This window comes from Mesoplodon bidens (assembly GCF_964165515.1).
Source record: "Mesoplodon bidens genome assembly, chromosome: 4".
Classification (NCBI taxonomy): domain Eukaryota; kingdom Metazoa; phylum Chordata; class Mammalia; order Artiodactyla; family Ziphiidae; genus Mesoplodon; species Mesoplodon bidens.
Window position 1 is genome coordinate 57,317,455 of NC_138160.1, and position 25,326 is coordinate 57,342,780.

Genomic DNA, 25,326 nt, shown 5'->3' on the forward strand with positions numbered 1-25,326 from the left:
AATAGTATTCCATAGTATGGATGTACCAGTTTTGTTTATTCATTTACCCACCAAAGGACATCTAGTGCTTGCTTTTATGAATAAAGCTGTGAACTTTTGTACACAGCTTTTTGCATGGATATAAACTTTCCTATTTTCAAGACTAAATGCCCTCATTATTTTTAATGACTACATAATATTCCATTGTTTGGATGTACCATAGAGTGATACTAGCCTCACACTGGTAAGCATTTAGGTTATTCCTACTTATTTGCTATTTCAAACAATGTGGTAACAGCTAACTTATAAATGGACGATTTTTCACATTTATAGGTTAAATTCCTGGAAATAGAATTGCTGGTCTAAAGGAATGATTATTCTTTTGCCAGACACTGCCTGATTGCCCTGCATAGGGATTATATAAGTTTCTGTTCTTATCAGCAGTATATGAGAGGGCCTTTTTCCTTACATTAGCGTATTATCAATGTTGTTCATTTTTGACATTCTTCATAGACTTAATGAACACATATGTCTGTGATACAGGTTGTTTATTTTTTTCCCTCTATGGCATTTATCTTTTGATTTTGTGTATGGTGGTTTGTGCCATGCAGACATTTTTTGTTTTTACATATGTGAATTTATCAATCTTTTATGGCTTCTGGCTTTCATGTCATTGCTTCACACTCTCTCTCCCCAACTCTAGGATTATAAAAACATTTTCCCATGGTATTTTATAGTAGATTTTTTTAATGTTTTTACATTTAAGTTTATTGATTCATCTAGAATTTATTATATATTGGTGAAGTATAGGTCTTTTTCCTTTTTGTGAGATAGTTATACAGTTGTCCAACATTATTTATTGGATCATCCAACTTTTCTCAAATTTTTTTGGAAATATCACTTTTATCAGATACTAAATTTCCATCCATATGTGTTAGGGATATTTCTAGTCTTCTATTTCATTGATATGTATGTCTGTTCCTTTGCCAATACCATGCTGTCTTCCTTTTTTCTAGATTTATAAGTCTGCTATTTTTTTTTTTTTTTTTGCGGTATGCGGGCCTCTCACTGTTGTGGCCTCTCCCGTTGCGGAGCATAGGCTCCGGACGTGCAGGCTCAGCGGCCATGGCTCACGGGCCCAGCCACTCCATGGCATGTGGGATCCTCCCGGACCAGGGCATGAACCCGTGTCCCCTGCATTGGCAGGTGGACTCTCAACCACTGTGCCACCAAGGAAGCCCAGTATGCTAATTTTTGATAGGATTGCTTTAATTTCTGATATTTCCTTATGTACTGTTCTGTTTCATGGGTCCTTCTATTCTGGTCATTAAGATGTTTTCATTATCGATTTAATAATGTTATGTTTTTCAGTATTTATTTTTTTTCACAGAAATTAGGGTGAAGTAATCATGTGTACACTACAGTCAACCTAATCATGTTTTGTGTTGTATGTTTGTTGATTTTAATTTTATTATTATAACGAATGCTACAAAGGTTATCTCTTACTATGTTTAGGATTATTTCCTTAATATAACAGCATAGAAATGAAATTATTGGGTCAGTGAGTATAAACATATTTAAAGCTCTTAATATTTATTACTATATTGCTTTTCAAACAGATATCGATGTAGAATACCACTATCAATATATAAATGTTATACTGCATACTTATTTTTATTATCTTTTTAGGTTTCTTGTAATCATCCCTTACCGAAAGGAGAATGTAAAGATGTCCAAAACCGGCTACCAGAAGAGGAGCCAATAACAGTCTCTGAATATTTCTTTAGTGATATCTTTATTGAAGTGGATGAAACAGAATAAAAGTCTTCTTTTTTTTTCCCTAAGGCTAGGATTTCCACAGTCAGTTATATCAACAAAGCAGTATCTAGCAAAAAGCCTCACTGACAATTTTTCTTTAGGTTGATTTTGAATATTTAATAGGCTTGATTTGAAGCTTTTATAATCAGTGAAAAACATTGCTGAGGTTCCTTTCATTCTGATTGATTCAGCATTTTGGAAATACCAAGCAATTAAGACTGCTTTCTCACACAGAAATAACAGCTCTTGTTTACATTTTGACTCTTCCTGTGTTGAATACACATGGACATCTTGGAATGTTGTGGATAAATGTCTCTGTATAAATCACAGTGCCGACGTATTTGGAGATGGATTGTAGTTAACATTTAGCAAACCTTTTGTGAAGGTTTTTTTCTGTCTGTTTAGGGTTTTTTGGTTTTATTTTTTGTTTTTTTGGATGGTGAAGGCCTTTTCAGTTGCCTCTAAGTGTGTGAAAGGAAATTGTGAAACTCCACTTTAGTATGGTAAATGTTAAAAACTTTTCTATTATCAGCTGTTTGACTGAAAAATGTGTATTTTTCTAATTCATGTTGATGTAACATTAGTCCTAATTGAAGAACTAGTATTTAAGCTTACTATTTATAAAGATAAAACATCAAAAAGCTTATTTATTTTTAAATTTTTTATTTAAAAGAATATTCAGTTTTAATTATTTTTACCCCTGAGATTATGGGTAAAGAAATCATTAACAAATTTATGTTTGTCTCCTTTCCCTCTTTAATTTTAAAGGTATTTAAAGTGATGAAACTAAATTGTTTCGATAGTATATACGTTTTGAATAATTTTTTTCTCGTAGTTTAGTATATTGACTTTGTACTGTGAATTTTTTTTTCTTATTTCTTGCATAATCTCAGGATTTGTATGGGGAAAAAAACCCTTAACTTTATTTATGAGGTAAATTTCCATACAAAACTCTGTCTCCATTACACACACATATACTCACATACACACATTCCTTTTTTAAAAAACAATTTCTTGGTAGTTTTTTTTCCCCCATTAAATTCTCCATGAGGAACTAAGTACTTAGACCTTTATGCACAGAACATAATTGTGATGTTAAAAATAGAAAATAAGGTAATAAGACTTTATTAAGTCAGTGATTATCATCAATATGAATTTAAGGGTTGATTTTAATTTTGAGATTTTGTGATTTACATAGGTAATTCTGTTACCCACCCAAGCAAATCTTTGGTGGTTCAAATTAAACTTCTGAAAGAACAGATTTATTCTTTTATTTGAAAAGGCTTCTGGGTTGATAATACATTAGATCAGGAGTCAGAAACATTTTCTGGAAAATACTTTCGAGTTTGTGGGCCAGATGCCCTCTGTGGTAACTACTCAACTCTGCCATTTCAGTATGAAAACAGCTACAGGCAATACTTAAATGATGGACATGGATGGGTTGGGTTTTTAGTCTGACCCATACATTAGACAGTAGTTTTCTTACCTTAAGGTGCTGATGTCATTACCTATGAGATATTTGTCACTGGAATTATGAGTTGTGCCTAACACTTAAACCCTTGATTGCATTATGAAATCAGTATTTCAGTTGGGAAGATATTTTAATGTCTAATTATGTTTGTAATTTGAAAAAAATGGTGGCCAGTTTTCAAGTTCATTAGTAAAATTGGATTTGGCTTGGCAAGTATAACAGTAATCCTAATTTATGAAAACAATTGATATTAGAGCATTTCTTATTCATTGCCTTATAGTGAAATTTGCAGTTTAAACTTTTTTGTCATAAAGGAGGATCTATAAGGAAATTTTCTATAGATATGCATTTATTTATTTCATGGGATTAATATGTCACAGAAATCATGGTAGCATATCACATAGCTATTTTAATGCCCTGTTTTTATAAATTTTAAAAATCTCATATTCTGAAAAGGCTTCTTTCATTTAGTTCATGTTAATTTGGGTGTTATGTTGTCATAGCTAAACTGTTATTTTATCCCTTGTTTAATGTTACTTTTTAACTTTGTTAACATCTGTCTCTTGTTCATCTACAATGAGTTAATTTTATGGAAGATGTAACTTCTTACTGTATGAAGGATAATTTTATCTTTGGGCTAGAGAATCAAGTCAGACAACTGAATTATCCTACTATTATATCCTTAAAACTACTCTTGGAAAAAGAAACTTAATCAGTGTATTTACCTTACAAGGTGGAAAGACTTGTTCACACCTGTGTTTAATCTGACTCATGTAAAGATGATGTTGTGAAGAATTTGTATTTTATAAATCTTAAAAGAGATATGATTAAAGGTCTTTATTTTTTTCTTGACTTTTCCTCCTGAACACTTACGTCTTAGCAAGTGATCAACATGATGGCTTCAAAGCCTAATTGTTGGTAAATGATTGAGGCACATAAAAATATGAATATCCACTGTTTACCACCATGTTTTTTGAAATAGAAGTGACCATGTATACTATCTTGCTTGAAGAAGTCTTTGACAAAAAGCAATATCTGTCATTGTAAATTTTCTTGTTCTAAAGAAAGCAGTTATGTTCTATAGATGTAAATTATGTAAATAAAAGTTATTTTATATTATTTCTGTTGTGTCCTTTTTTTAAATGACTTAATAAAGATATTAATGTGTTAGTGAGCAAAAAATAGTTTTGTAAGTACAGCTTACCCTTCCTTCCTTCCCTCCTTCCATGAGAGTATAGTATATTTGGGAGAATTAATATTTTTCTTATGTGCATGCTCTGAAGGATATTATTTTGACTTTGCAAGAATAAAAATAGACTTTCTCCCACATTTGGGACATAAGAAGAGTTGCTTACTTTTTTATTTATTTGCTCCTATGCAATGAATTTTTGGCTAAAAGAACTGAATCTCTTTTACTCTTTTTTTTCTTCCCACTTTTTTTTCTCTGTAGAGAAAAACAAATGGGAAACTTTAGTTATGGATATACTATAAACCTGGACTTTTTATATGGTCAGTTGACCTTTTATTATGGTATATAAGGATTTTACTTTCTTACAATTCTCCTCACTCTTTTCCTGCTTTCTCCCAATGTTAATCACAATTGGGGGTTAATCCATATTCAGTATTTGTACTATTTTAATTGTAATTTTTCACTGTTGTACCACCTAATGAACTAATGACATTTCCTTTCTGGTACAACTTTCTGTTTTTCTTGGAGTTAAGAATTGTTTCACTTTTTCATTTGCTTTGGGTTTGTTTTTGAACCTGTGGCTTAACTTTCAACATCCTCTGGCAAGTCTGTTTATACTTAGTTATAAATGCTCTGTTGATACTTTTCACATGGTCAAGCTGTCAGATAAACTGTTTCCTTCTCTTTTTTCCTGGAAAACTTTATGGAGCTCTTTCCTTCCTGCTTTAATCTGGACTTTAATCAGGTCTCCATGTGCAGTGCAGCTGCCATGCTGGGACTTCTCTGAATTCCCTACCCATCTTTTCTGGTTTGGATTCCCTATTCTGGAGCCAGTGTCGTTGTCTTTCTTGAGGAGAAGCACATCTTCCACTTGTTTACTGCAAAAGGGTGCATGGATGATAACATAACTTGAGACTTCACGTGTCTGAGAGTTCTTTATTCTACTCTCTCAGTTAGTTGGGCTCTGAATAGAATTCTTGAATAATTTGAAAACAATTTCCACTTCATTTCAAAGTCATGCTCTGGTTGTATTCTGGTTTTCAGTGTTTAAAAATCTTTTGCCATTCTGATTCTCTGTCCTTCAAATGTGGCCTATTTACACATTCTTTGACCCTGGTATTCTGCTCAGTAATGTGCACCCACCCTTTCCTGCCCCTACATTCATGCTGCTGGGCATGTCATGGGCCTTTTTAAACATGGAAACTCATTTCCTTCCCTTCTGGGAAATGTTCTTGCATTATTCCTTTGATAATTTCTCTCTTTCACTTTCACTGTTCTTATATCTGGAATTCCTATTAATCAGATTTTTTAATCTCCTTTACTTGTTCCCTAAGTTATCTTTTCTCTGCTATTTTCCATTTCTCCACCCCCTTCTCTCCTCATTTTTTTGTTTGCCCCTTTTTTTGCGGGGGGAGATTTTCTCAACTTTTACTTCTGTTGGAGAAAAATCAAGTGTCAATTCCTTTTTAGAAGTAACTTTGTTTGTCACAAAAGCCGTAGAGAGAAGGCTAAGAATCTTGATGCTTCTGATTAACAAATGTGCAGAATCAAAGTCACAGAATGTGAATCATCCTTTGACTTAGTTCATAATTTTGAATCAACACAGTTTTCTGCAATGAACCTTTTTAAGGCATAATTTACATTTAATAAAGTACACAGATCTTAAGCTTTCAGTTTGATTACTGACAATGTATACACCTATGTACCATCCCACAAGACAAATAGACAACATTTCCATCATCCCAGAAAGTTCCTTTAAGCCCTTTCCTCACTGCCACCCACAGATTAGTTTTGCCTGATCTTGAGCTTTATATGAACTTTATATTATGTATACTTTTGTATCTGTTTACTTTTGCTCAACACATTTTTGGGATTCATCCATTTTCGTAGCGTATTAGTAGTTCCTTGTTGTTGCTGAGTTGTATTCCATTTTATCCATATACCACATATGAATATACCATAATTGCTATCTATTTTCCTACTGATTGTTTCCGAATTTTGGCTCTTTTGAATAAAGATACTATAAATATTGTTGTACAAATCTTTTTGTAGACATGTTTTTTTTTCTCTTGTGTAAATGCCTAGGAGAGGCACATCTTTTATATTTATTTATTAAGTACTTGATGTTCTCTGATGCCTTTATAAATGGTGTTTTTTAAATGCTTATTTTCATTTGTATGTTTATTGCTGGAACATAGAAAAACAGTTGATTTTTGTATTGCAGTTAAGATTTTAACAAATGGGGAATCCCCTGGCAGTCCAGTGGTTAGGACTCCACATGCTTTCACTGCCGAGGTCGTGTGGCATGGCCAAAAAAAAAAAGACTTTAACAAATGTACTTTCTTTTTTTTTTATTAATTAATTTATTTTTGGTTGCGTTGGGTCTTCGTTGCTGCATGCAGCTTTCTGTAGTTGCAGCGAGCGGGGGCTACTATTTGCTGCGGTGTGCGTGCTTCTCATTGTGGTGGCTTCTCTTATTGTGCAGCACGGGCTTCAGTAGTTGTGGCTCACGGGCTCTAGAGCACAGGCTCAGTAGTTGTGGCCCTCGGGCTTAGTTGCTCCGCGGCACGTGCTATCTTCCTGGACCAGGGCTCGAGCCCGCGTTCCCCGCATTGGCAGGTGGATTCTTAACCACTGTGCCACCAGGGAAGTCCACAAATGTACTTTCTCTAACATCCTCTCACAGTCTAGCCCTTGGAGCTATTAAAGCAAGACTCTTTTTTTTAAAGTATTATGGGAATGCTCTTTGTTCTTAGCAAACAGACTTAGAAACTGAATTATAATGATAAGATAAACAGGATAATTATAAACAAGTAAAATTTTAAGTAACTATAATATTAAGTATAAAATGTAATGCCAATGGGAAATATTTGCTAACCTCTCATTTATTTAATAAATTTAAAGGCTAGTAGAGTATCTTATCTCCTTAGAACATCTGTTTTCCCATCCTTTTAATAATTTCTCCCTAGGGAATTCCCTGGCAGTCCGGTGGTTAGGACTCCCTGCTTCCACTGCAAGGGGCACACGTTCAATCCTTGGTTAGGAAACTAAGATTCTGCATCCCGCGTGGCACAGCCAAAAAAGGAAAAAGAACTTTCTCATTAAATGGCTAATTAAACTCTGTAACCTCTAGCTTTTGTTACATTTTCTAGACAAGGAATTCTTATTTATTTATTTACTTATTTGGCTGTGTTGGGCCTTAGTTGCAGCACACGTGATTTTCGTTGCGGCACGTGGGGTTCTTTGTTGCAGCATGCGGTCTTCTCTCTAGTTGTGGCATGCGGGCTCTAGAGCGCACAGTCTCCGTAGTTGTGGCGCACAAGCTCCTTAGTTGCGGCACATGGGCTTAGTTGCCCCGTGGCATGTGGGATCTTAGTTCCCCAACCAGGGATCGAACCTGCGTCCCCTGCATTGGAAAGCTCTTTCTTAACCACTGGACCACCAGGGCAGTTCCCCAGCCAAGGAATTCTTGATTTTATATTTTTTTTCAAAAGCTTTAAAAAATTTTTTCATAATCCTGGTCTTTTTTTTTTTTTTTTTTTTTTTTTGCGGTATGCGGGCCTCTTACTGTTGTGGCCTCTCCCATCGCAGAGCACAGGCTCCGGACACGCAGGCTCAGCGGCCATGGCTCACGGGCCCAGCCGCTCCGCGGCATGTGGGATCTTCCCGGACCGGGGCACGAACCCGTGTTCCCTGCATCGGTAGGTGGACTCCCAACCACTGTGCCACCAGGGAAGCCCCATAATCCTGGTCTTTGATGGATGCAATATATTTTCATTTCTCCAAGGATGTTATAGTTTTTTCTGTTCCTTGCCCTGATGGTTTCTTTTGAGTTTTTTTGTTTTTCTTTTCTTGGTGGTAGTGGGTATCTTTTTCTTTTCCTTTTTAAAATTTCTTTCTTTCTGTTTTTTTTTTTTTTTTCATATTGAAAGCTTTCTTCAGAATCCAGTGTTAACCATTATGGAACTGCAACAGAAAGCTTTCTTCAAATGCCCATTGATCCTTGGCTATCCATGCATATGTTAGAGAAAGTGTCTCAAAAAGCTGATTAGGAGCTTTTACAAGCTTATTGGAGGGGAGGTAGGATATGTAAATTTGTAGGTTACACTGTAGGTCAATTTTCTTTTTTAAATGTTGCTTTTTTTTTTTTTTTTAATTGGCTGCACTGGGTCTTAGTTGCAGCATGCGGGATCTATTTCCCTGACCTGGGATCGAACCTGGGCCCCCTGCATTGGGAGCAGGGAGTCTTAACCACTGGACCCCCAGGGAAATCCCTGTAGATCAATCTTCCAGGGAGTTTTTTCACTGGAGAACCTCAAACGTCACTTTGTAAGATCTTTTCTGTATAATGGTAAGGTTTCTCTAGACTCCCTTCTATATAAACCTGGTAGCCAGAATTTTGGAACTGGGTGGGAAAAGAGACTTGTGGGGAGGGGGCTCTCTTGATTTGGCCTTCAGACTGTCACTTAATCTCTCTGGTCTCAATTTGGCACTTCACTAGTGCCTAGTGTCCCTAAATTTGGAACATTTCAGACTCAGTTTCTCCAGGGAACATATATCTCCTGGACAGACTGGGGGGTGGAAACCTGGGGTTTTAACTACTTCTGCAAATTTTCAAGTAGTTCCACCATTTCTTGGTCTCTACCACCTTTCTGCACTTCCATGCACATATTTCTCTGTACCTGGTACCACCAATTCTTGGTATCACCAATTCTGAGAGGCAAATTGACTTGTTACTTGTTTGTATTTTCCACTGCAAGCACTTAGATTTCAACTTCCTTAATTTTGCTAAATTTATTATTCCAATTTTTGCCTATTGTCTTCATATATCCCCTAGTTTAATTGAAGGTGGGATATGAATTATTTTTTTGTGTTCCTTTGTTGCTCTGGGATCATTTCTGAGAGAAGGAGGTAAAAAATATATTTTCGTGATAAAAGTTGAATTATGTATTCCCTTAAAAATGAAAATTAATAAAAATGTAAAAAGTAAATCTGAATACTATGGACAACTGAACACCAACCAATTGGATTATCTAGATGAAATGGACAAATTCTTAGAAACAAAACCTACCAAGACTACATCACAAAGAAATAGATAACCTGAATAGACCTATAACTAGTAAGAAGACTAAACAGTAATCAAAAAATCTCCCCACAAAGAAAAGCACTGAATATGATGGCTTCACTGGTGAATTCTACCAAACATTTGAAGAAGAAAAAACACCAATCTTTCTCAAACTTTTCCAAAAACTTGGGGAGGAGGGAACACTCCCTAACTCATTCTATAAGGCCAACGTTATCCTGACATGAAAGCAGGACAAAGACGCTACAAAAACAAACAAACAAACAAACAAAAACTATAGACCAATTCCCTTATGAACACTGATGCAAATATCCTTAATAAAATACTGGCAAGTGAATTCAGTGGCATACTAAAAGGATTATACATCATGACCAAGTGAGGTTTATTCCTGAAATGCAAGGATGGTACAACATAGAAAAAATTGATCAATGTAGTTTACAACATTAACAGAATGAAGGAATAAACTTCACATGATCATCTCAATTGATGCAGAAAAAGTAGACGACAAAATTCAACACTTTTTCAAGATAAAAATATTCAACAAACTAGGAATAGAAGGAAACCTCCTTAACATCATAAAAGCCACATGTGAGGGACTTCCCTGGTGGCGCAGTGGTTAAGAATCCTCCTGCCAACGCAGGGGACACGGGTTCGAGCCCTGGTCCAGGAAGATCCCACAGGCCGTGGAGCAACTAAGCCTGTATGCCACAACTAGTGAGCCTGTGCTCTAGAGCCCGCAAGCCACAACTACTGAAACCAGCTCTCCACAACTACTGAAGCCTGCGTGCCTAGAGCCCGTGCTCCGCAACAAGAGAAACCACCACAATGAGAAGCCTGTGCACCACAACGAAGAGTAGCCCCCGCTCACCACAACTAGAGAAAGCCCGCGTGCAGCAATGAAGACCCAATGCAGCCAAAAAAAAAAAAAAAAAAAAAAGCCACATGTGAAAAACTCACAGCAAGCATTACACTCAATGGTGAAAGGCTGAAAAGTTTTCCTCTAAGACCAGGAAAAAGGCAAGGATGTTCACTTTCACCACTTCAGTTCAACATAGTACTAGAAGTTTTAGCTGGAGCAATTAGGTAAGAATGAGAAATAAAAGACATTTAAGTTGGAAAGGAAAAAGTAAAATTATCTCTATTCACAGATGGCTTATTACAAAGCCCTAAAGATTACACACACACACACACAAAACCTGTTAGAATTAATAAATGAATTCAGCGAAGTGTCAGTATACTAACTTAGCACACAAAAATCAGTTGCATTTCTATACACTAATAATGAACAAACTGAAAAGGAAATTAAGAAAACAATTCCATTTACAATAGCATCCAAAAGAATAAAATAGGAATTAACCAAGGAGGTGAAAGACTTGCACAATGGAAATGAAAAACCACTGCTGAAATTAAAGAAGACATAAATAAATGGAAACATATCCCATGTTCATGGATGGGAAGACTTAATATTGTTAAGATGTCAATGCTACCCAACATGATCAACAGATTCAATGCAGTCTCTACCAAAATCCTGGCATTTTTTGCAGAAATAGAAAAACCTACCCTAAAATTAATATGGACTCTCAAGGGATCCTGGCTACCCAAAAAAATCTTGAAAAAGAACAAAGCTGGAAGACTCACACTTAATGATTTCAAAATTTACTACAAACCTACAGTAATCAAAAAACTGTGTGGTACTGGCATAAAGACAGACATACAGACCAATGGAACAGAACACAGAGTCCAGAAATAAACCATTGCTTATGAAATAATTTTTCACAAGGGTGCCAAGACTATTCAATGGGGAAAGGACAGTCTTTACAACAAATGATATTGGGAAAACTGGATATCTACATACAAAAGAATGAAGCCACACCCTTACCTAACACCATATACAAAAATTAAATCTAAGACTTAAGTGGACTAAATAAGATTAATTTTTTCTCACTGTCCAGTGGATGAGAAATTGTGAGGAAGCTCAGATTTGTTATAGGCAAAGTTTTAGAAGTACGTTATAATTGTACATCTAAGTTGTAATTTATCACTATTAGAATTTTTATTTTTATTTACTTGTTTATGTTCTCTCCGCTTTATAAAAGAGGACGCTTTGCCTGTTCTCCACTGTATTCCCTGCTCCAGAAGAGCACCTGATAGGGGACATTAAAGACATATTTGATTAATGAATGGTTATCCCCTTAAAGAGTTTCTTCGGGCAGCTTAATAAGCCTGTTCAGTTTCCAGCTCTCATTTAAGGATAAGCTTTTTCAAGCCCCGGAATACCCTTTCTAGCAGCAGGGGAAGAAGAAAACAGCACATAGTAAAAGCACAGAGGCCGACAGCAGGGAAACTCAACCGCATCTCCTAAGCTCAGCATCTCGGGAGACTGGCAGGCTGCAGAAGGGTCGCTCCACCCCGGGAACCGCAACGCTCCGGGGCTCGCGATGGGACAGGCCTCGCGGGGTTGCACCTTTGTCCCTTATTCGCTGAATTCGGGGGGCGTGGTGCTCAGCGCTGACCAATCACGGGCGGCGTGCGCCGGCACGTGCCGAGGCTGGCCTCAGAATCGGGGAGGTTGCAGGCGGGTTGGGACTGCAAAGGCCGGCGCTGAGTTATATCCCGAAGCGTGGGAGTTGGAGGGGAAAGCCTCGGCCCCGGACCGGCGCAGGCCGCTCTCTCACGCTCCTTCCTGCCTCTGTGCCTGCTGCCATGTGGGCCGCCCTGAGATTAGCTTTGCGGCCGTGCGCTCGCGCCGCTGCCCCCGCGCCGCGCGCCTATCATGGAGACTCTGTGGCGACGCTGGGCACCCAACCGGACTCGAGCTCTGCCATCTACCAGGTAGGGCGGGTGAGCGGCCCGGGCCTGGAGTACCCAGCCCGAGTCAGTGATTCCTTTTCACCGACGGCACAAGGCGTTGGCCAGACTGGGAAGCAGGTACAGGGTAGGCGCACTTCAACAGTCGCTGCTCTTTTCTCTGGATCCCCAGTCATGATTCTGGGACGCACCAGGGGGTCGTGAAGTTTGAAAAAGAAAACAATTCCAAATCAGGTACATTTTAGTTCACTTTTAGCACTGGCACTGTACTTTGTATCTTTAAAATCAGTGGTTCTCAAAACCAGTGGCTCTCTGGTTTAGCAGTCACCTGGGAGCTTGTTGAATATACGGCTGCCTTAGCCTCACCCTGGACCTTTTCCGTCTCTGGGGTGGGGTCCTGGTGTTTGCATTGTTAATGAAGTTGGTGAGAGGGGAGGGCAGGGCCTTGGTGGCAGCCAGCTTTGGGAACCACTGGCCTAGCACAGCTGACCCTGGGTTGTGCTTACCAGACTTGAAATGGTTGGTTATGTTAATAGAAAATATTTATCTTTAAATGACTTTTCTTGGAATTGGGAGGTATCACAACATTAAAGAAACAACTCCTGGTTTGTGAAATATCAGAGCTGGAAATTTTCAGTCTGTCCCATGGTTTCTAAGCCTGTACAGATAACATTTACATTGTGCAAATAACTTTCAGAGAAGACTTTTTCTGGCCGCGCCGCTGCGGCAGGTGGGATCTTAGTTCCCCGACCAGGGATCGAACCCGCACCCCCTGCATTGGAAGCTCAGAGTCTTAACCACTGGACCGCCAGGAAGGTCCCTCAGAGAACACATTTTAAATAATTCCTGCCTTTGGGAAAACAAGGAGGTTGAAAGGAAATCAGCAGGCTGAGGCAGAAACAGTATCCAATGGGAGACTTCCAAAAGTCTTTAGATGTCCTGGGATCTGGAGAGAATGTTTATTTCAGAAACATTAAGTGGTTACAGTGGTCTAGCCACTATTTTAGGTATTTGGAGTAGATGTGTAGGAATGGAATCATAATTTTGTGGGGGAGACGACAAGAAAGCAATGCATTGTGTTGAGTGATGTCTAAAGCTTAAAAAAGGTGGTTGCAGATAGGAGGCAGTGAGTGAGTTGGATCTTGAGTTGGATAAGAACTGGCCAGGTTCAGGACGGAGAATGGGAGGCAAGATTATACAAACTAAAGGAGTTATGAGAACATAGGTACCAAGTTATGAAAGTGGTTAGTGGGAGTGAGAACTTGGAAGTCCTGGCCAGGGTGTGGAATTCATGGAGTAGATGGGATTGCTTATGCAGCCAGGTGGAGGAGGGAAGCCATGTGTAGAAGCCACATTTAGATTTCACTTTGCAGTCTGTCTGCTAAGATATTTAAACAGAGAAGTGGCATGATCCTATGGACATGGTAGAGTAATCAGCGTGGCTGCAGTATGGAGAATGGGTTTCCCACCATTTTCAATGTGGTTTCTTGGCTGGGTGTTCTCTTGGTTGCTGTAGACCTCTGAGTGTTTTCCAGAGCTCCTGTAAGGTTACTTTAGCCAGTTTTGGGTTGTTTTGTGATGGCTCTGTGGGGGAATAAGGGCCTGGAGCTTCCTGCTCTGCCATCTTTTTTTTTTTTTTTTTTTTTTTTTTTTTTTTTTTTTTTTTTTTGCGGTACACGGGCCTCTCACCGTGTGGCCTCTCCCGTTGCGGAGCACAGGCTCCTGACGCGCAGGCTCAGCAGCCATGGCTCACGGGCCCAGCCGCTCCGCGGCATGGGGGATCTTCCCGGACTGGAGCACGAACCCGTGTCCCCTGCATCGGCAGGCGGACTCTCAACCATTGCGCCACCAGGGAAGCCCTGCCATCTTTTTGAAGTCAGGTCTCGGCTGATGTATTTGATGGTGGCTGCTAGCTAGGGCTTAGGGAGTGTGAGCCTGAGATTATAACTTCTTTCTCTATGTAAAATGTTTTATGTTCTGGTTCATTCTGTGTGCCAGTAATTAGAATAAGAAAGTAGCTGTGCTATGGTGGAAAAAGCACTGGCTTAGTATTTCATGTATGTTTAAAAGCTAACAGGCAACATATTTCCATAGGGGGAAAAAGACCTGGTGGAAATGTGCTAAAGTGTCAACAGTGGCCCTTTCAGTGGGCAGAAGAGACATTGTAGCATGTTGCTTTAAGAGCGAGTTTCTGGAGTTGGTGAATTTTGGTTTAAATCCTAATTCTACTACTTGTTAGCTGAGTGACCTTGGACTGATTACTATATTAGCCAGATTTTGCTTCAGTAATGCTGAGTAGCAACCAATCCCAAGATCTCAGTGTTCAGAAGAACAAGTATTTATTTTTTGTGCTTGGATCTATGGGTTGGTTGTGGCAGTTCTGCTCTAGGACTGTAGTAGATTCAGGTCTGCTCTGTTTCTTATTCCAGGACCCAGAATGAAGGGGCAGTGGCTGCTGTGGGGTGCTTCTCTCATAATGGAAGGCTGGGGCACAAGAGGAGAGCATGGAAACACTTTGTTCTTCTTAAAGCCTCTTCTTGCAATTGGTACACTGTCACTTTTGCCCACATTCCACTCATCAAAGCAAGTAATACAGACAGATTCAGAGACTGTGGGGTAGGGAAGTATAATCTCACAGTGAACCTTGGCTAGGATGGGAGGGAAGGAAGAATTTAAAATAAGTAGTACAGTTTACCTTATGGTCTAAGATGGCTGCTTAAGCTCCAGCTATTATGTCTGAGTTCCACGTGCAAAGGAGGAGAAAGGGTGAATAGGTAAAAGGACACCCTCACCTTCTTGTCCTTTTTTTTAAGGAGCCTTTTTAGAAGTCATACCTAACAACTTCTGCTTATATCTCATTGGTTAGAGTTTAGTCACATGGCCACACTTGTCTGAAAAAGGAGGCTGGGATTAATTTATTTTTTTATTTTTTGGCCGTACCGTGTGGCTTATGGGATCCTAGTTCCCCAACCAGGGATTGAACCCATGCCATTGGCAGTGAAAGCCTGGAATCCTAACCACTGGACCACCTGGGAATTCCCCCCTGTTCCTTTTTAAACATAAAATAGGATCCATTTTCCCCCGGGCTTTGTTTTTAAATGTAATTTGTCAGTAAGTGTAAAACAAGTATTTCTGCATTGGTTGGAATCTCCTCACGATAGTGGTTGAGGGGACAGAAGAAATAAGATGGCATTCTAACCCTCAAAGGGCTTATATTCATTGACAAAAGAAAACAAATACTAGAGATCAATTAAGTTCTGTAGATGTGTAAGGAAGGAAGTTGTTAAAATGAGTGGGAGTAGCCAGAAATTGTGTTGGAGATGAGATGGAACATCAGTTAGGCTTTAAAAGGGCGGTGAGATTTGGATAGATGGACCAGAGAGGGGGGTGGTAGTGCAGAAGAGCTTGAGCAAAGACAGAGAGGCACGAATTAATCTTTTTTACACGTTGGAGTTGGCCCAGCACGGAGGCCCCACGGGTGGCAAAGTGACCCAGTGTGGAGGCCACATGGGGTTGGCATGTAATGCTGTTCTCCTTAACCCTTATTATGGTAAAAAAAAATCATTGCTTTCCTATAATACTCTCCCTGTTTTTCTTTGCTTCTGTTTTAGGAAAACTACGAGCAGATGAAAGCACTAGTAAATCAACTCCATGAACGAGCACAGAACATCAGACTGGGTAAGCACTCATTTATTCTTCCGTTTATGCTTTTAATTAAGATGTCCCTTATAATTATTCATTTTAGGAAAAACTAGTAGCATCAAGCTTTTGACTCTTCAAGACTGTGCATTTGCTGTTGGTGGGAATGTAAATTGAGGCAGCCACTATGGAACACAGTATGGAGGTCCTTAAAAAACTAAAAAGAGGGCTTCCCTGGTGGCGCAGTGGTTGAGAATCCGCCTGCCGATGCAGGGGACACGGGTTCGTGCCCCGGTCCGGGAAGATCCCACATGCCGCGGAGCGGCTGGGCCCGTGAGCCATGGCCGCTGAGCCTGCGCGTCCGGAGCCTGTGCTCCGCAACGGGAGAGGCCACAACAGTGAGAGGCCCGCATACCGCAAAAAAAAAAAAAAAAAAAAAAAAAAAAAAACTTTATAAAAAGAGAGCTACCATATGATCCAGCAGTTCCACTCCTAGGCATATATCTGGAAAAGATGAAAACTCTAATTCAAAAAGATACAGTGTACCCCAGTGTTCATAGCAGCACTATTTACAAGAGCCAAGACATGGAAACAACCCAAATGTCCATCAAGAGGCGATTGGTTTAAGATGTGGTATATATATCCACATAAATATATGGGTGTATACTCAGCCATAAAAAAGAATGGAATATTGCCATTTGTAGCAACATGGATGGACCTAGAGAATATCATACTAAGTGAAGTAAGTCAGGAAGAGAAAGACAAATATTATATGATATCACTTATATGTGGAATCTAAAAAATAATGCAAATGAATCTATATACAAAACAGAAACAGACACACATAGGAAACAAACTTGTGGTTACCAAAGGGGAAAGAGAAGGGGGGAGAGATAAATTAGGAGTATGGGATTAACAGATACAAATTACTATACGTAAAATAAATAAGCAAAAAAGATTTGCTGCATAACACAGGGAACAGTATTCACTATCTTGTGATAACTGATAAAGGAAAATAATCTGAAAAAAAATAAAACGGAATCACTTTGCTGTACACCTGAAACTAACACAATAATGTAAATCAACTATACTTTAATTAAAAAAAAACTGCATTTGTTGGCAGGCAGACATCTGATTTTTTCCTATTACTTGGCCAGTTTTTCTGCTCTTACAGCACTGCCATTATTTGGGGGAAAGTAGAAATTCAGGTTCATCAATTTCTTTTTTGGCTGCGCTGTGCAGCTTGTGGGATCTCAGTTCCTCCACCAGGGATTGAACCTGGGCCACGGCAGTAAAAACACCAAATCCTAACCACTAGACCACCAGAGAACTCCCTCATCAATTTTTTTTTTTTTTTTTTTTTTGCGGTACGCGGGCCTCTCACTGTTGTGGCCTCTCCCGTTGCGGAGCACAGGCTCCGGACGCGCAGGCTCAGTGGCCATGGCTCACAGGCCCAGCCACTCTGCAGCATGTGGGATCTTCCCAGACTGGGGCACGAACCCGTGTCCCCTGCATCGGCAGGCGGACTCTCAACCACTGCGCCACCAGGGAAGCCCGCTCATCAATTTTTAAAACTATTTCTTCTTAAGGTTTTTATTTCAGCCACAGCATCACACTGAAATTTTTGTTTCACTTGAAGCAACTAAAACATTTTCTGTTCATTAGTCATATTCATACTACATACTACATTTTGCGTAATTGTGCATTTTCTGCTGTGTCATGTAATTTGGAAATAATTTCTATATGGGTTTATTGCTAATTAAATAAATGAGATATCCTAAAAACTTTGTAAATTGCATGCAGGTTGTTAAACTGCATGCAGGTAGTTCCAGCAATGCATATAGCACCATTGAAGTGACCACAGTTAGACATTTGAGCTGTGCACCCAGAGGCAGACAGCTATGTCGCGACTGCCCCCTGGTGACAGAGATGAAAAGATGCTATAAACTGTAAAATGCTTCCTGATTTTAGGGGTGTTAAAATGTGAACAAAATGTGTGTTTTAGAATCAGTGCAATATGGTAAATGAGATAGAAGGAAAACATCAGGCTTTTCTGGCTCTGAGTCTGTGGGAGTGGAGATAGTTAATGCAAAATCTTTTAAGAGTAATCCTTGGAAAACTAAGGTGCTGTGACATTCTGTCTTTTTGTGGTGGTCCACATATCCTAGGCCAGTTTAAATGCCAGAGGAGCTGAATTCTGTGACCTGAGAATCTGTATCAAGGATAGCACTCTTTCTGGTTTTTCCTAATAAAAAAAGAATTCACTAGGTGCTCGGAATAGCAAAGTGAAGCTCTAGGCAGAATTAAGAATAATGTTGCTCTAAGTACTAAAGAAAACCCCCAAACACAGATATGTTTTCTTATCTCTTTTTCATCCCACCCTCCCCTGCCATGCTTTTTCCTGCTAGCCCCTTAGTGGACGCTTATGTCGTCAAACTCTCCAAAGACCCTCACCCAAGCCTGGTCTTCTTTGCAGTGTCTTAGGTTTATTTTTCTTTAATACTTACTTTTAAACAGCTTTATTAAGGTATAGTTGATATACAATAAGCCGCATTATTTAAAGCTTACAGTTTGATGAGTTTTGACATATGTATACACCCATGAAACCGTCACCACAATCAAGACGATGAATGTGTCACTCTCAGAAGTTTCCTCTGCCCTTTGTCACTCTCTCGTCCTCCCTCTCTCCTATAACTATACACACCTCAGTAGGACACTCAGTTCTTGGTGGCTGGGAGAAAAGAGGAAAGCTGTTTGATTTAATTCATACTATCTTGTAAGGCTTTCCCTCCCAGAATTATTTTCATTTTAAAAGATTAGATGTAATGTTATGATTTTCTTGGTTACCTTAAGGCAGATTTAGTCTTAAAAATATACCCTCTACCTTTTCAGAAAAAAAAAATCCCCTTAGACATAGGAAAGTCCTGATTTGAAAATAAGGCTGTGCTACTTGGAGGCTTGTTTGAAATCTGTATGAACTTATTTTCTCACCTAAAAAACAAATAGCTTTCTTCAACAGCTGAACATTTCAGCAGACAAGGAGTATATTAAGATGGAATTCTTGGGCAACAGTGAAGGTAAACATATTAAGGTACAATTTGATCATCTGTTCTGATTATTTACCTTGGTTTGCTGAGAGTGGGTTATGGGTATTCCCCAGGTACCGAACCCAGCCGTTCTCAGGCTGGGTGAGGTTTGGTGTACCCCTCACCTCAAGCAGCCTCACTGGGTTGGTTACCCCAGCGGACTCTTCAATTGTAATTTCCTTTAGTCTGGAGCAATGTCAGGAAACACCGAAGATCATCTCTGATTCAGGATACTAACAAAAGGGGACTTTTTAATTGCTATATAAGGTGTTCAACTCTCTCCTATTTGGGGGCCTAAAAATAGCACCTTTAGCTAAGTTTTGTTGTGCTTATTATGAAAATCATTTCTAAAATAATGCTTTTTACCTGGTACAAATGAAGTTAGGAACTTTTCAAATTTCACATAACATATAGGACAGTGCTAGTATTTATAGTAGGTGTAATAAGTGTGGTGGAGATGAGACAGTATTTGCAATGTATGAGATGCAGAGAAAAGTGCTGTGTTATTTCCTTAAGTAATTACTACTGACTTTAGAAAATGTATAATATACTGTGGGCTCAGGGATAGATTGATTTTAAAAAATGCCAGTTTGAATGATCTGAAAAATCAGCTGTTTTTCACAGGATATGTTAAATTTTTTTTAAAGTACCATATTTTGGATTAAGTGTTATATATTTTTCTGGTATTAAGTTAAATGGAGACCTTATAATGAATTCATCTCATCTAATCATATTTTTTATCACAGGAGGTGGTGAGAAAGCCCGAGCACGTCACATATCAAGAGGAAAACTGTTACCAAGAGAAAGAGTTGACAATCTTATAGACCCAGGGTTGGTACATACCCAAGTGCTTGCTCAGGGTGTTCTCTATTCCATGGTGCTTTCTTAGATAGTTTTTTTTGTTTTTGTTTTGTTTTGTTTTGTTTTTTGGCCATGCCACGTGGCTCATAGGATCTTAGTTCCCTGACCAGGGATTGAACCCAGGCCCTCGGCAGTTACAGTGCAGAGTCCTAACCACTGGACCGCCAGGGAATTCCCATCTTAGATAGTTTTATAAATAAATGATTTTAAATTCTGGTTCTTATCGTAAGATTCAACAACAGATGTTTATTGTGAGGCTACTATGTGTCAGGTGCTGTTCTAGGTGCTAGTGATACATCACTGAACAAAATAGACAAAGTTCCTTGCCCTACTGGAATTTACTTTGTAGCAGGAGGAGATAGAAAATAAACGATAAGTCATAAATTATATAGTGTTAGAAGGGATAAATGTCATGGGAAAAAGAAAAAGGTAGACCAGAGTACGGGAGAGAAAGATGAAGGTCAAGTTGTGGTTTCAAATGAGGTGGTTCGAATAGGCCTCATTGAGGTGGTGACATTTGAGCAAAGATTGGAAGGAGTGAAGAGAGATGGGCTCTGAATATCTGGGGAGAGAGCGTTGCAGGCGGAGGGCATTGGCCAGTGCGAAGGTTCTGCTGTGGGGGCAGGTCACAGATGCTGATATGGAAGGGACTGGAAGGTGGTGGGGTGACGGGAGTGAACGGGGGAGTAGCAGGAGACGGGTGATTTCGGTAAGAGGTTTGTAGGCCAGTGTAAGAGTTTGGGCTTTTACTCTGACAAAAATGGGGAGATTTTGTAGGACTTATCTGACTTAGGTTTTAAAAAGTTATTCTGGCTGTTGTCTTGTGAGTAGACTGTGGGCCTTGAGGCTGGAAGCACCAAGACCAGTTAGAGAGAGGGACTTCCCTGGTGGTGCAGTGGCTAAGACTGCGCTGCCAATGCAGGGGCCCGGTCAGGGAACTTAGATCCCACATGCCGCAACTAAGACCCAGCGTAGCCAAATAAACAAACAAACAAACAAGCAAACAAATAAATCATAAAAAAAAAAAAGACCAGTTAGAGGGCTTCCCTCGTGGTGCAGTGGTTGAGAGTCTACCTGCCGATGCAGGGGACATGGGTTCGTGCCCCGGTCCGGGAAGATCCCACATGCCACGGAGCGGCTGGGCCCGTGAGCCATGGCTACTGAGCCTGCGCGTCCGGAGCCTGTGCTCTGCAATGGGAGAGGCCACAACAGTGAGAGGCCCGCGTACCGCAAAAAAAAAAAAAAAAAAAAAGACCAGTTAGAGAAATGAAGGCTCAAAAGTATTGTTTCAGGGGCCATTCACACAGACGCCCAACCTGGAGACAAACACCGCTAACACCTAGTGTGTTTCCTTCTACACTGTTTTTATGCAAATGTGAATCACTTTTTTTTTTTTTTAAAGAAAAATGGAATCATACTAAATGTGGTGTTTTATAACTCCCCGCCCGCCCCTGTCCCCCGTCACCCCAGTGTATCCTGAACATTTAAGTGAGAATAATACAGTGGTTAAGAGCCTGGTCCCTTATTACGGAGCTTATTAAAACCCAGCTCTGCCACTTACTAGTAGTTGTGTGACCTTAGACAACTGACCTAATCTCTGTGTTTCAGTTTCCTCATCAGTCTGTGGGGATCATAATAGGATCCATATCAGGAGGTAGTTCTGAGGAATGACTGAGTTAGTGTTTCTGAAGCTCCTAGGAGAGAGGCTGGCATGTGGTAAGTGCTATGTAAGTGTTAGGTGCTATTCTCTTTCTATATTAATAAACACATCTGTACAACATCTTTAAAAATAAGAACCTAGTGTTCCTTTGTATGGCTATACTGTATAAATCCCCAGGGTGGTCACACTAGATTTTTTTTTTTCTTTTAAATTTATTTTATTTCTTTATTTTTGGCTGCATTGGGTCTTCATTGCTGCACCTGGGCTTTCTCTGATTGCGGCGCGCAGTCTTCTCATTGCATTGGCTTCTCTTCTTGCGGAGCACGGGCTCTAGGCACATGGGCTTCAGTAGTTGTGGCGCACCGGCTTCAGTAGTTGTGGCTTGTGGGCTCTAGAGCGCAGGGTCAGTAGTTGTGGCACACAGGCTTAGTGGCTCCACGGCATGTGGGATCATCCTGGACTAGGGCTCGAACCCATGTCCCCTGCATTGGCAGGCGGATTCTTAGCCACTGCGCCACCAGGGAAGTCCCCTAGATTTTGTTTTTGACATTGTTTTTGTAGATTTTATGTCCAACACGCATATTTGAAACATTGCCCCATTAAAGAAAAAAATTTCCTTTTCCACGTGTTAACTGTTTAAATATGATTTTTTGAAAAACGACATTAATTCAAGCAACATCTTTTCTTCCGTTCAGGTCTCCATTCCTGGAATTATCCCAGTTTGCCGGTTACCAGTTGTATGGTGATGAGGAGGTCCCTGCCGGTGGCATTATTACAGGCATTGGGAGAGTGTCAGGGTGAGTATTCTGCCCACACTCAGCCATGTGGTTCAGGAAGCAGGCCGGAGAGGCAGGGTGTCCAGCACTCACTGCTCTGCATATGAGCATGTGAGTTTTATGCTCGTGATGTTATTTAGGACTGAGGCTTCCTACCCAGACATGTGTTAGATTCATCTGTGGAGTGTGTGCATTTTAGCTCCTGAGATTCCATGGAGGCAAGGGCCAGGGCAAGACTGATTTTATCTTTTCACTAGAGCTGCTCTAGTGTTGGATAGTATGACTGAAAAAGAATTCACTCGTTTAAAAGGTCTAAAGTAGTACTTCATAGTAATTGAAATTGACCTTTCTTACATAATCATATGGTTGAATATGGTCAGCACTCTTTCTCTGGCAGATGATAGATGTGCAAACTACTTAAAACCAAAAAAGAATTTATTGACTCTCTTAACTGATAAGTCTGGGCCTAGCTGGGTCGAGGAGCACAAACGGTGTTACCAGGTCACAGACTGGGTTTTGGTTTTGTTCCTAGGCAGGCCGAGCTGGCCACAGGCATCCCCGGCTTCTGCGCTCTAAGCTTAGCAGCTGCAGTGGGCTGAGAGCTCCTGAGGGTGAAGGCATGGGACCAGAGCCCATTGTTGAGCCCACAGCATGGACGCTGAGTAGAAAGGCCTGGTCCTTGTGCTCACCTCTGAAGATGGGCTTTGGGGTCAGTCCCGCTAGAACCTCAGGGATCAAAAATAGAGAAAGGGCAGTTTCTGAAAGAAAGTTTAGTTTTGTTGCCAAAATAATAGATGCTGGGTAGGCAAAACCAATAGATGTCTAATACAGTATTTTTGTGGACTAATTTTATTTCTCATTCTGTAACATGTCTGTGACCTTTTAATAAGACAAGTAAAAGTGGTTATGTCTCTTGTCCAAGGTCTTATATATACCAAGTGGCAGAGTCAGAATTTCAGCCTAGCTTTGTCTGACTTCATAGCCTGGGCTGTTTCCTGTACCAGAGCTTCTTAAGCTTTTCTAGTGCAGCACCCCCAGGACGGAGGAGTGACCATACCCTGGAGGTGTGGGGTAATGGCCCAGCACCCGCCAAAGCCTAAATTCCTTTTGAAGTCTAGTTTGTTCAATGTTAAAGTCATTAAAAATGTACATCCCACTCTATAAAATGTTAAATATAAAGTGGAAAAAGGCTTTATATATAACCTAGTGAATAAAATTGATGCTCAAAGGAGAGGAGCCACATACCCTAATAAAAGAAGTACAACACTACCTGAGGCTGTGTGCTCAGTTGCTGTTCTCTACTTCATTTTCAGCAAGGATTCAATAAGTTTCTTTTTAGAATTCTAGCGAATATAAAGTGAGGTAACAAAAACATCATAAATATAAAGATTAAATTTTGTGAAGGCCACACTGTTGTTCTCTCCAGTTTCAAGTGAGCCTCTGATCTTTGGGTTTCCTGGCAATACTAAGCAGGCTCCCTTACTGGCCCTCTTCATTCACTTCCCTGCTTCTTGTGTGTTACTTGTGGGCCATGGTACCTGACAGGCTGGTTTTGGTGAGAAAAGGCACCACTAATGACTCATTATAGTATATGCTTTCAGACTACTATTTTAAAGTTTGTACCTGTTGTTACTTTAAGCAAGATAAGTGTTGTACTTTAAACTTCTTTTAGTTTTATAGAAAAGCATATGGCAGTGACATGAAAAATAAATACTTTTGATGGATCAGTTTTCCTTTTTGAAAATTACCTTCCTAAAGGGAAATTTTGAAGGTTTATCATGAGGGATTTTTTCACCCGAGACTTGGATTCCTTGTTGTTGTTGTTGTATTATCTTTTTTTTTTTTTTTTTGCGGTACGCGGGCCTCTCACTGCTGCGGCCTCTCCCATTGCGGAGCACAGGCTCCGGACGCGCAGGCTCAGCGGCCATGGCTCACGGGCCCAGCCGCTCCGCGGCATGTGGGATCCTCCCGGACCAGGGCTCAAACCCTTGTCCCCTGCATCGGCAGGCGGACTCCCAACCACTGCGCCACCAGGGAAGCCCTGTTGTATTATCTTGCATTATCTTGTTAGGACCCCTTCCTTCAAAGAACCATTACAAAATGTGGCTTAGGTTGTTAGTTTTTCTCTACTAATATGGGGTGATGATTCTTTAAAAATCAACTTAGAGTTTGTAAACTTATTAAAAGTGATTCATTTTATATAAATAAATATGTGAACAGTGATTAAAACTTTTATATCATAAGATTGTCTACTAATGGCTGTCACTGGGGATATGTACTAGAAATTGCCAGGCTGTATTGGGAGTGTCTTGTAATGAGATGCAATTGGTCTTTACTTTGAAGAACTCTCTCATGTTCTCTTTCCAATGAAATTTCTGCCTTTCAGAGTAGAATGCATTATTGTTGCCAATGATGCCACTGTCAAAGGAGGTACCTACTACCCGGTGACTGTGAAGAAACACTTACGGGCACAAGAAATTGCGATGCAAAACAGGCTCCCCTGCATTTACTTGGGCAAGTAAAATAAACTTATTAGCTAGAAAAATACAAGATTGTTTAGAAGGCTATATATGTATGACATTATCAATGGATATTTAAAAAAAACTGTTGGCTTCTCTTATAATTACAAAAGAGATGCATATTCTTTGCTAAAAACTCTGGGAGAAAAAGTAAACAAGCACTACCCATAATAACATCACTGAGGAAGAATCCCTGACAGTATTTTGGTGTTTGCCATTTTTTTCTCTACATGAGTGGTGTTTTTTTCTTCTGTATATTGGGTGGGCCAAAAAGTTCCTTTGGTTTTTGAGTAAAAATAAAAGACATTTTTCATTTTCACCAAGAATTTTGTTGAACAATGTATTCACCGTTTTGTTCCACTACCTTCTGCCATTTTTCAGGCAACTTCATAATTCTGTCTTCCCAAAACTTTTTATTTTTTTGAGCAAAAAACTGT

The 25,326-nt window shown here is 39.8% G+C and overlaps 2 protein-coding genes across 4 annotated transcripts in view; both read left to right on the forward strand.

Moving 5' to 3' along the window:
* Positions 1-4,387, forward strand: part of BDP1 (BDP1 general transcription factor IIIB subunit) — a 95,620-nt gene extending 91,233 nt beyond the window's left edge. For all 3 annotated transcript variants that reach the window (XM_081233556.1, XM_081233557.1, XM_081233558.1), the window contains one exon: positions 1,669-4,387. In XM_081233556.1, the coding sequence (XP_081089682.1) occupies positions 1,669-1,800 (132 nt within the window). In that variant the 3' untranslated portion in view covers positions 1,801-4,387. The remainder of the gene's footprint in view (positions 1-1,668) is intronic.
* Positions 4,388-12,109: 7,722 nt separating this feature from the next.
* The window catches only part of MCCC2 (methylcrotonyl-CoA carboxylase subunit 2), a 59,512-nt gene continuing 46,295 nt past the window's right edge, over positions 12,110-25,326 (forward strand). The window contains exons 1-5 of the mRNA XM_081231075.1: positions 12,110-12,372; positions 15,960-16,026; positions 19,820-19,904; positions 22,290-22,391; positions 24,757-24,884. Coding sequence (XP_081087201.1) covers positions 12,244-12,372; positions 15,960-16,026; positions 19,820-19,904; positions 22,290-22,391; positions 24,757-24,884 — 511 coding nt within the window. The 5' untranslated portion in view covers positions 12,110-12,243. The remainder of the gene's footprint in view (positions 12,373-15,959; positions 16,027-19,819; positions 19,905-22,289; positions 22,392-24,756; positions 24,885-25,326) is intronic.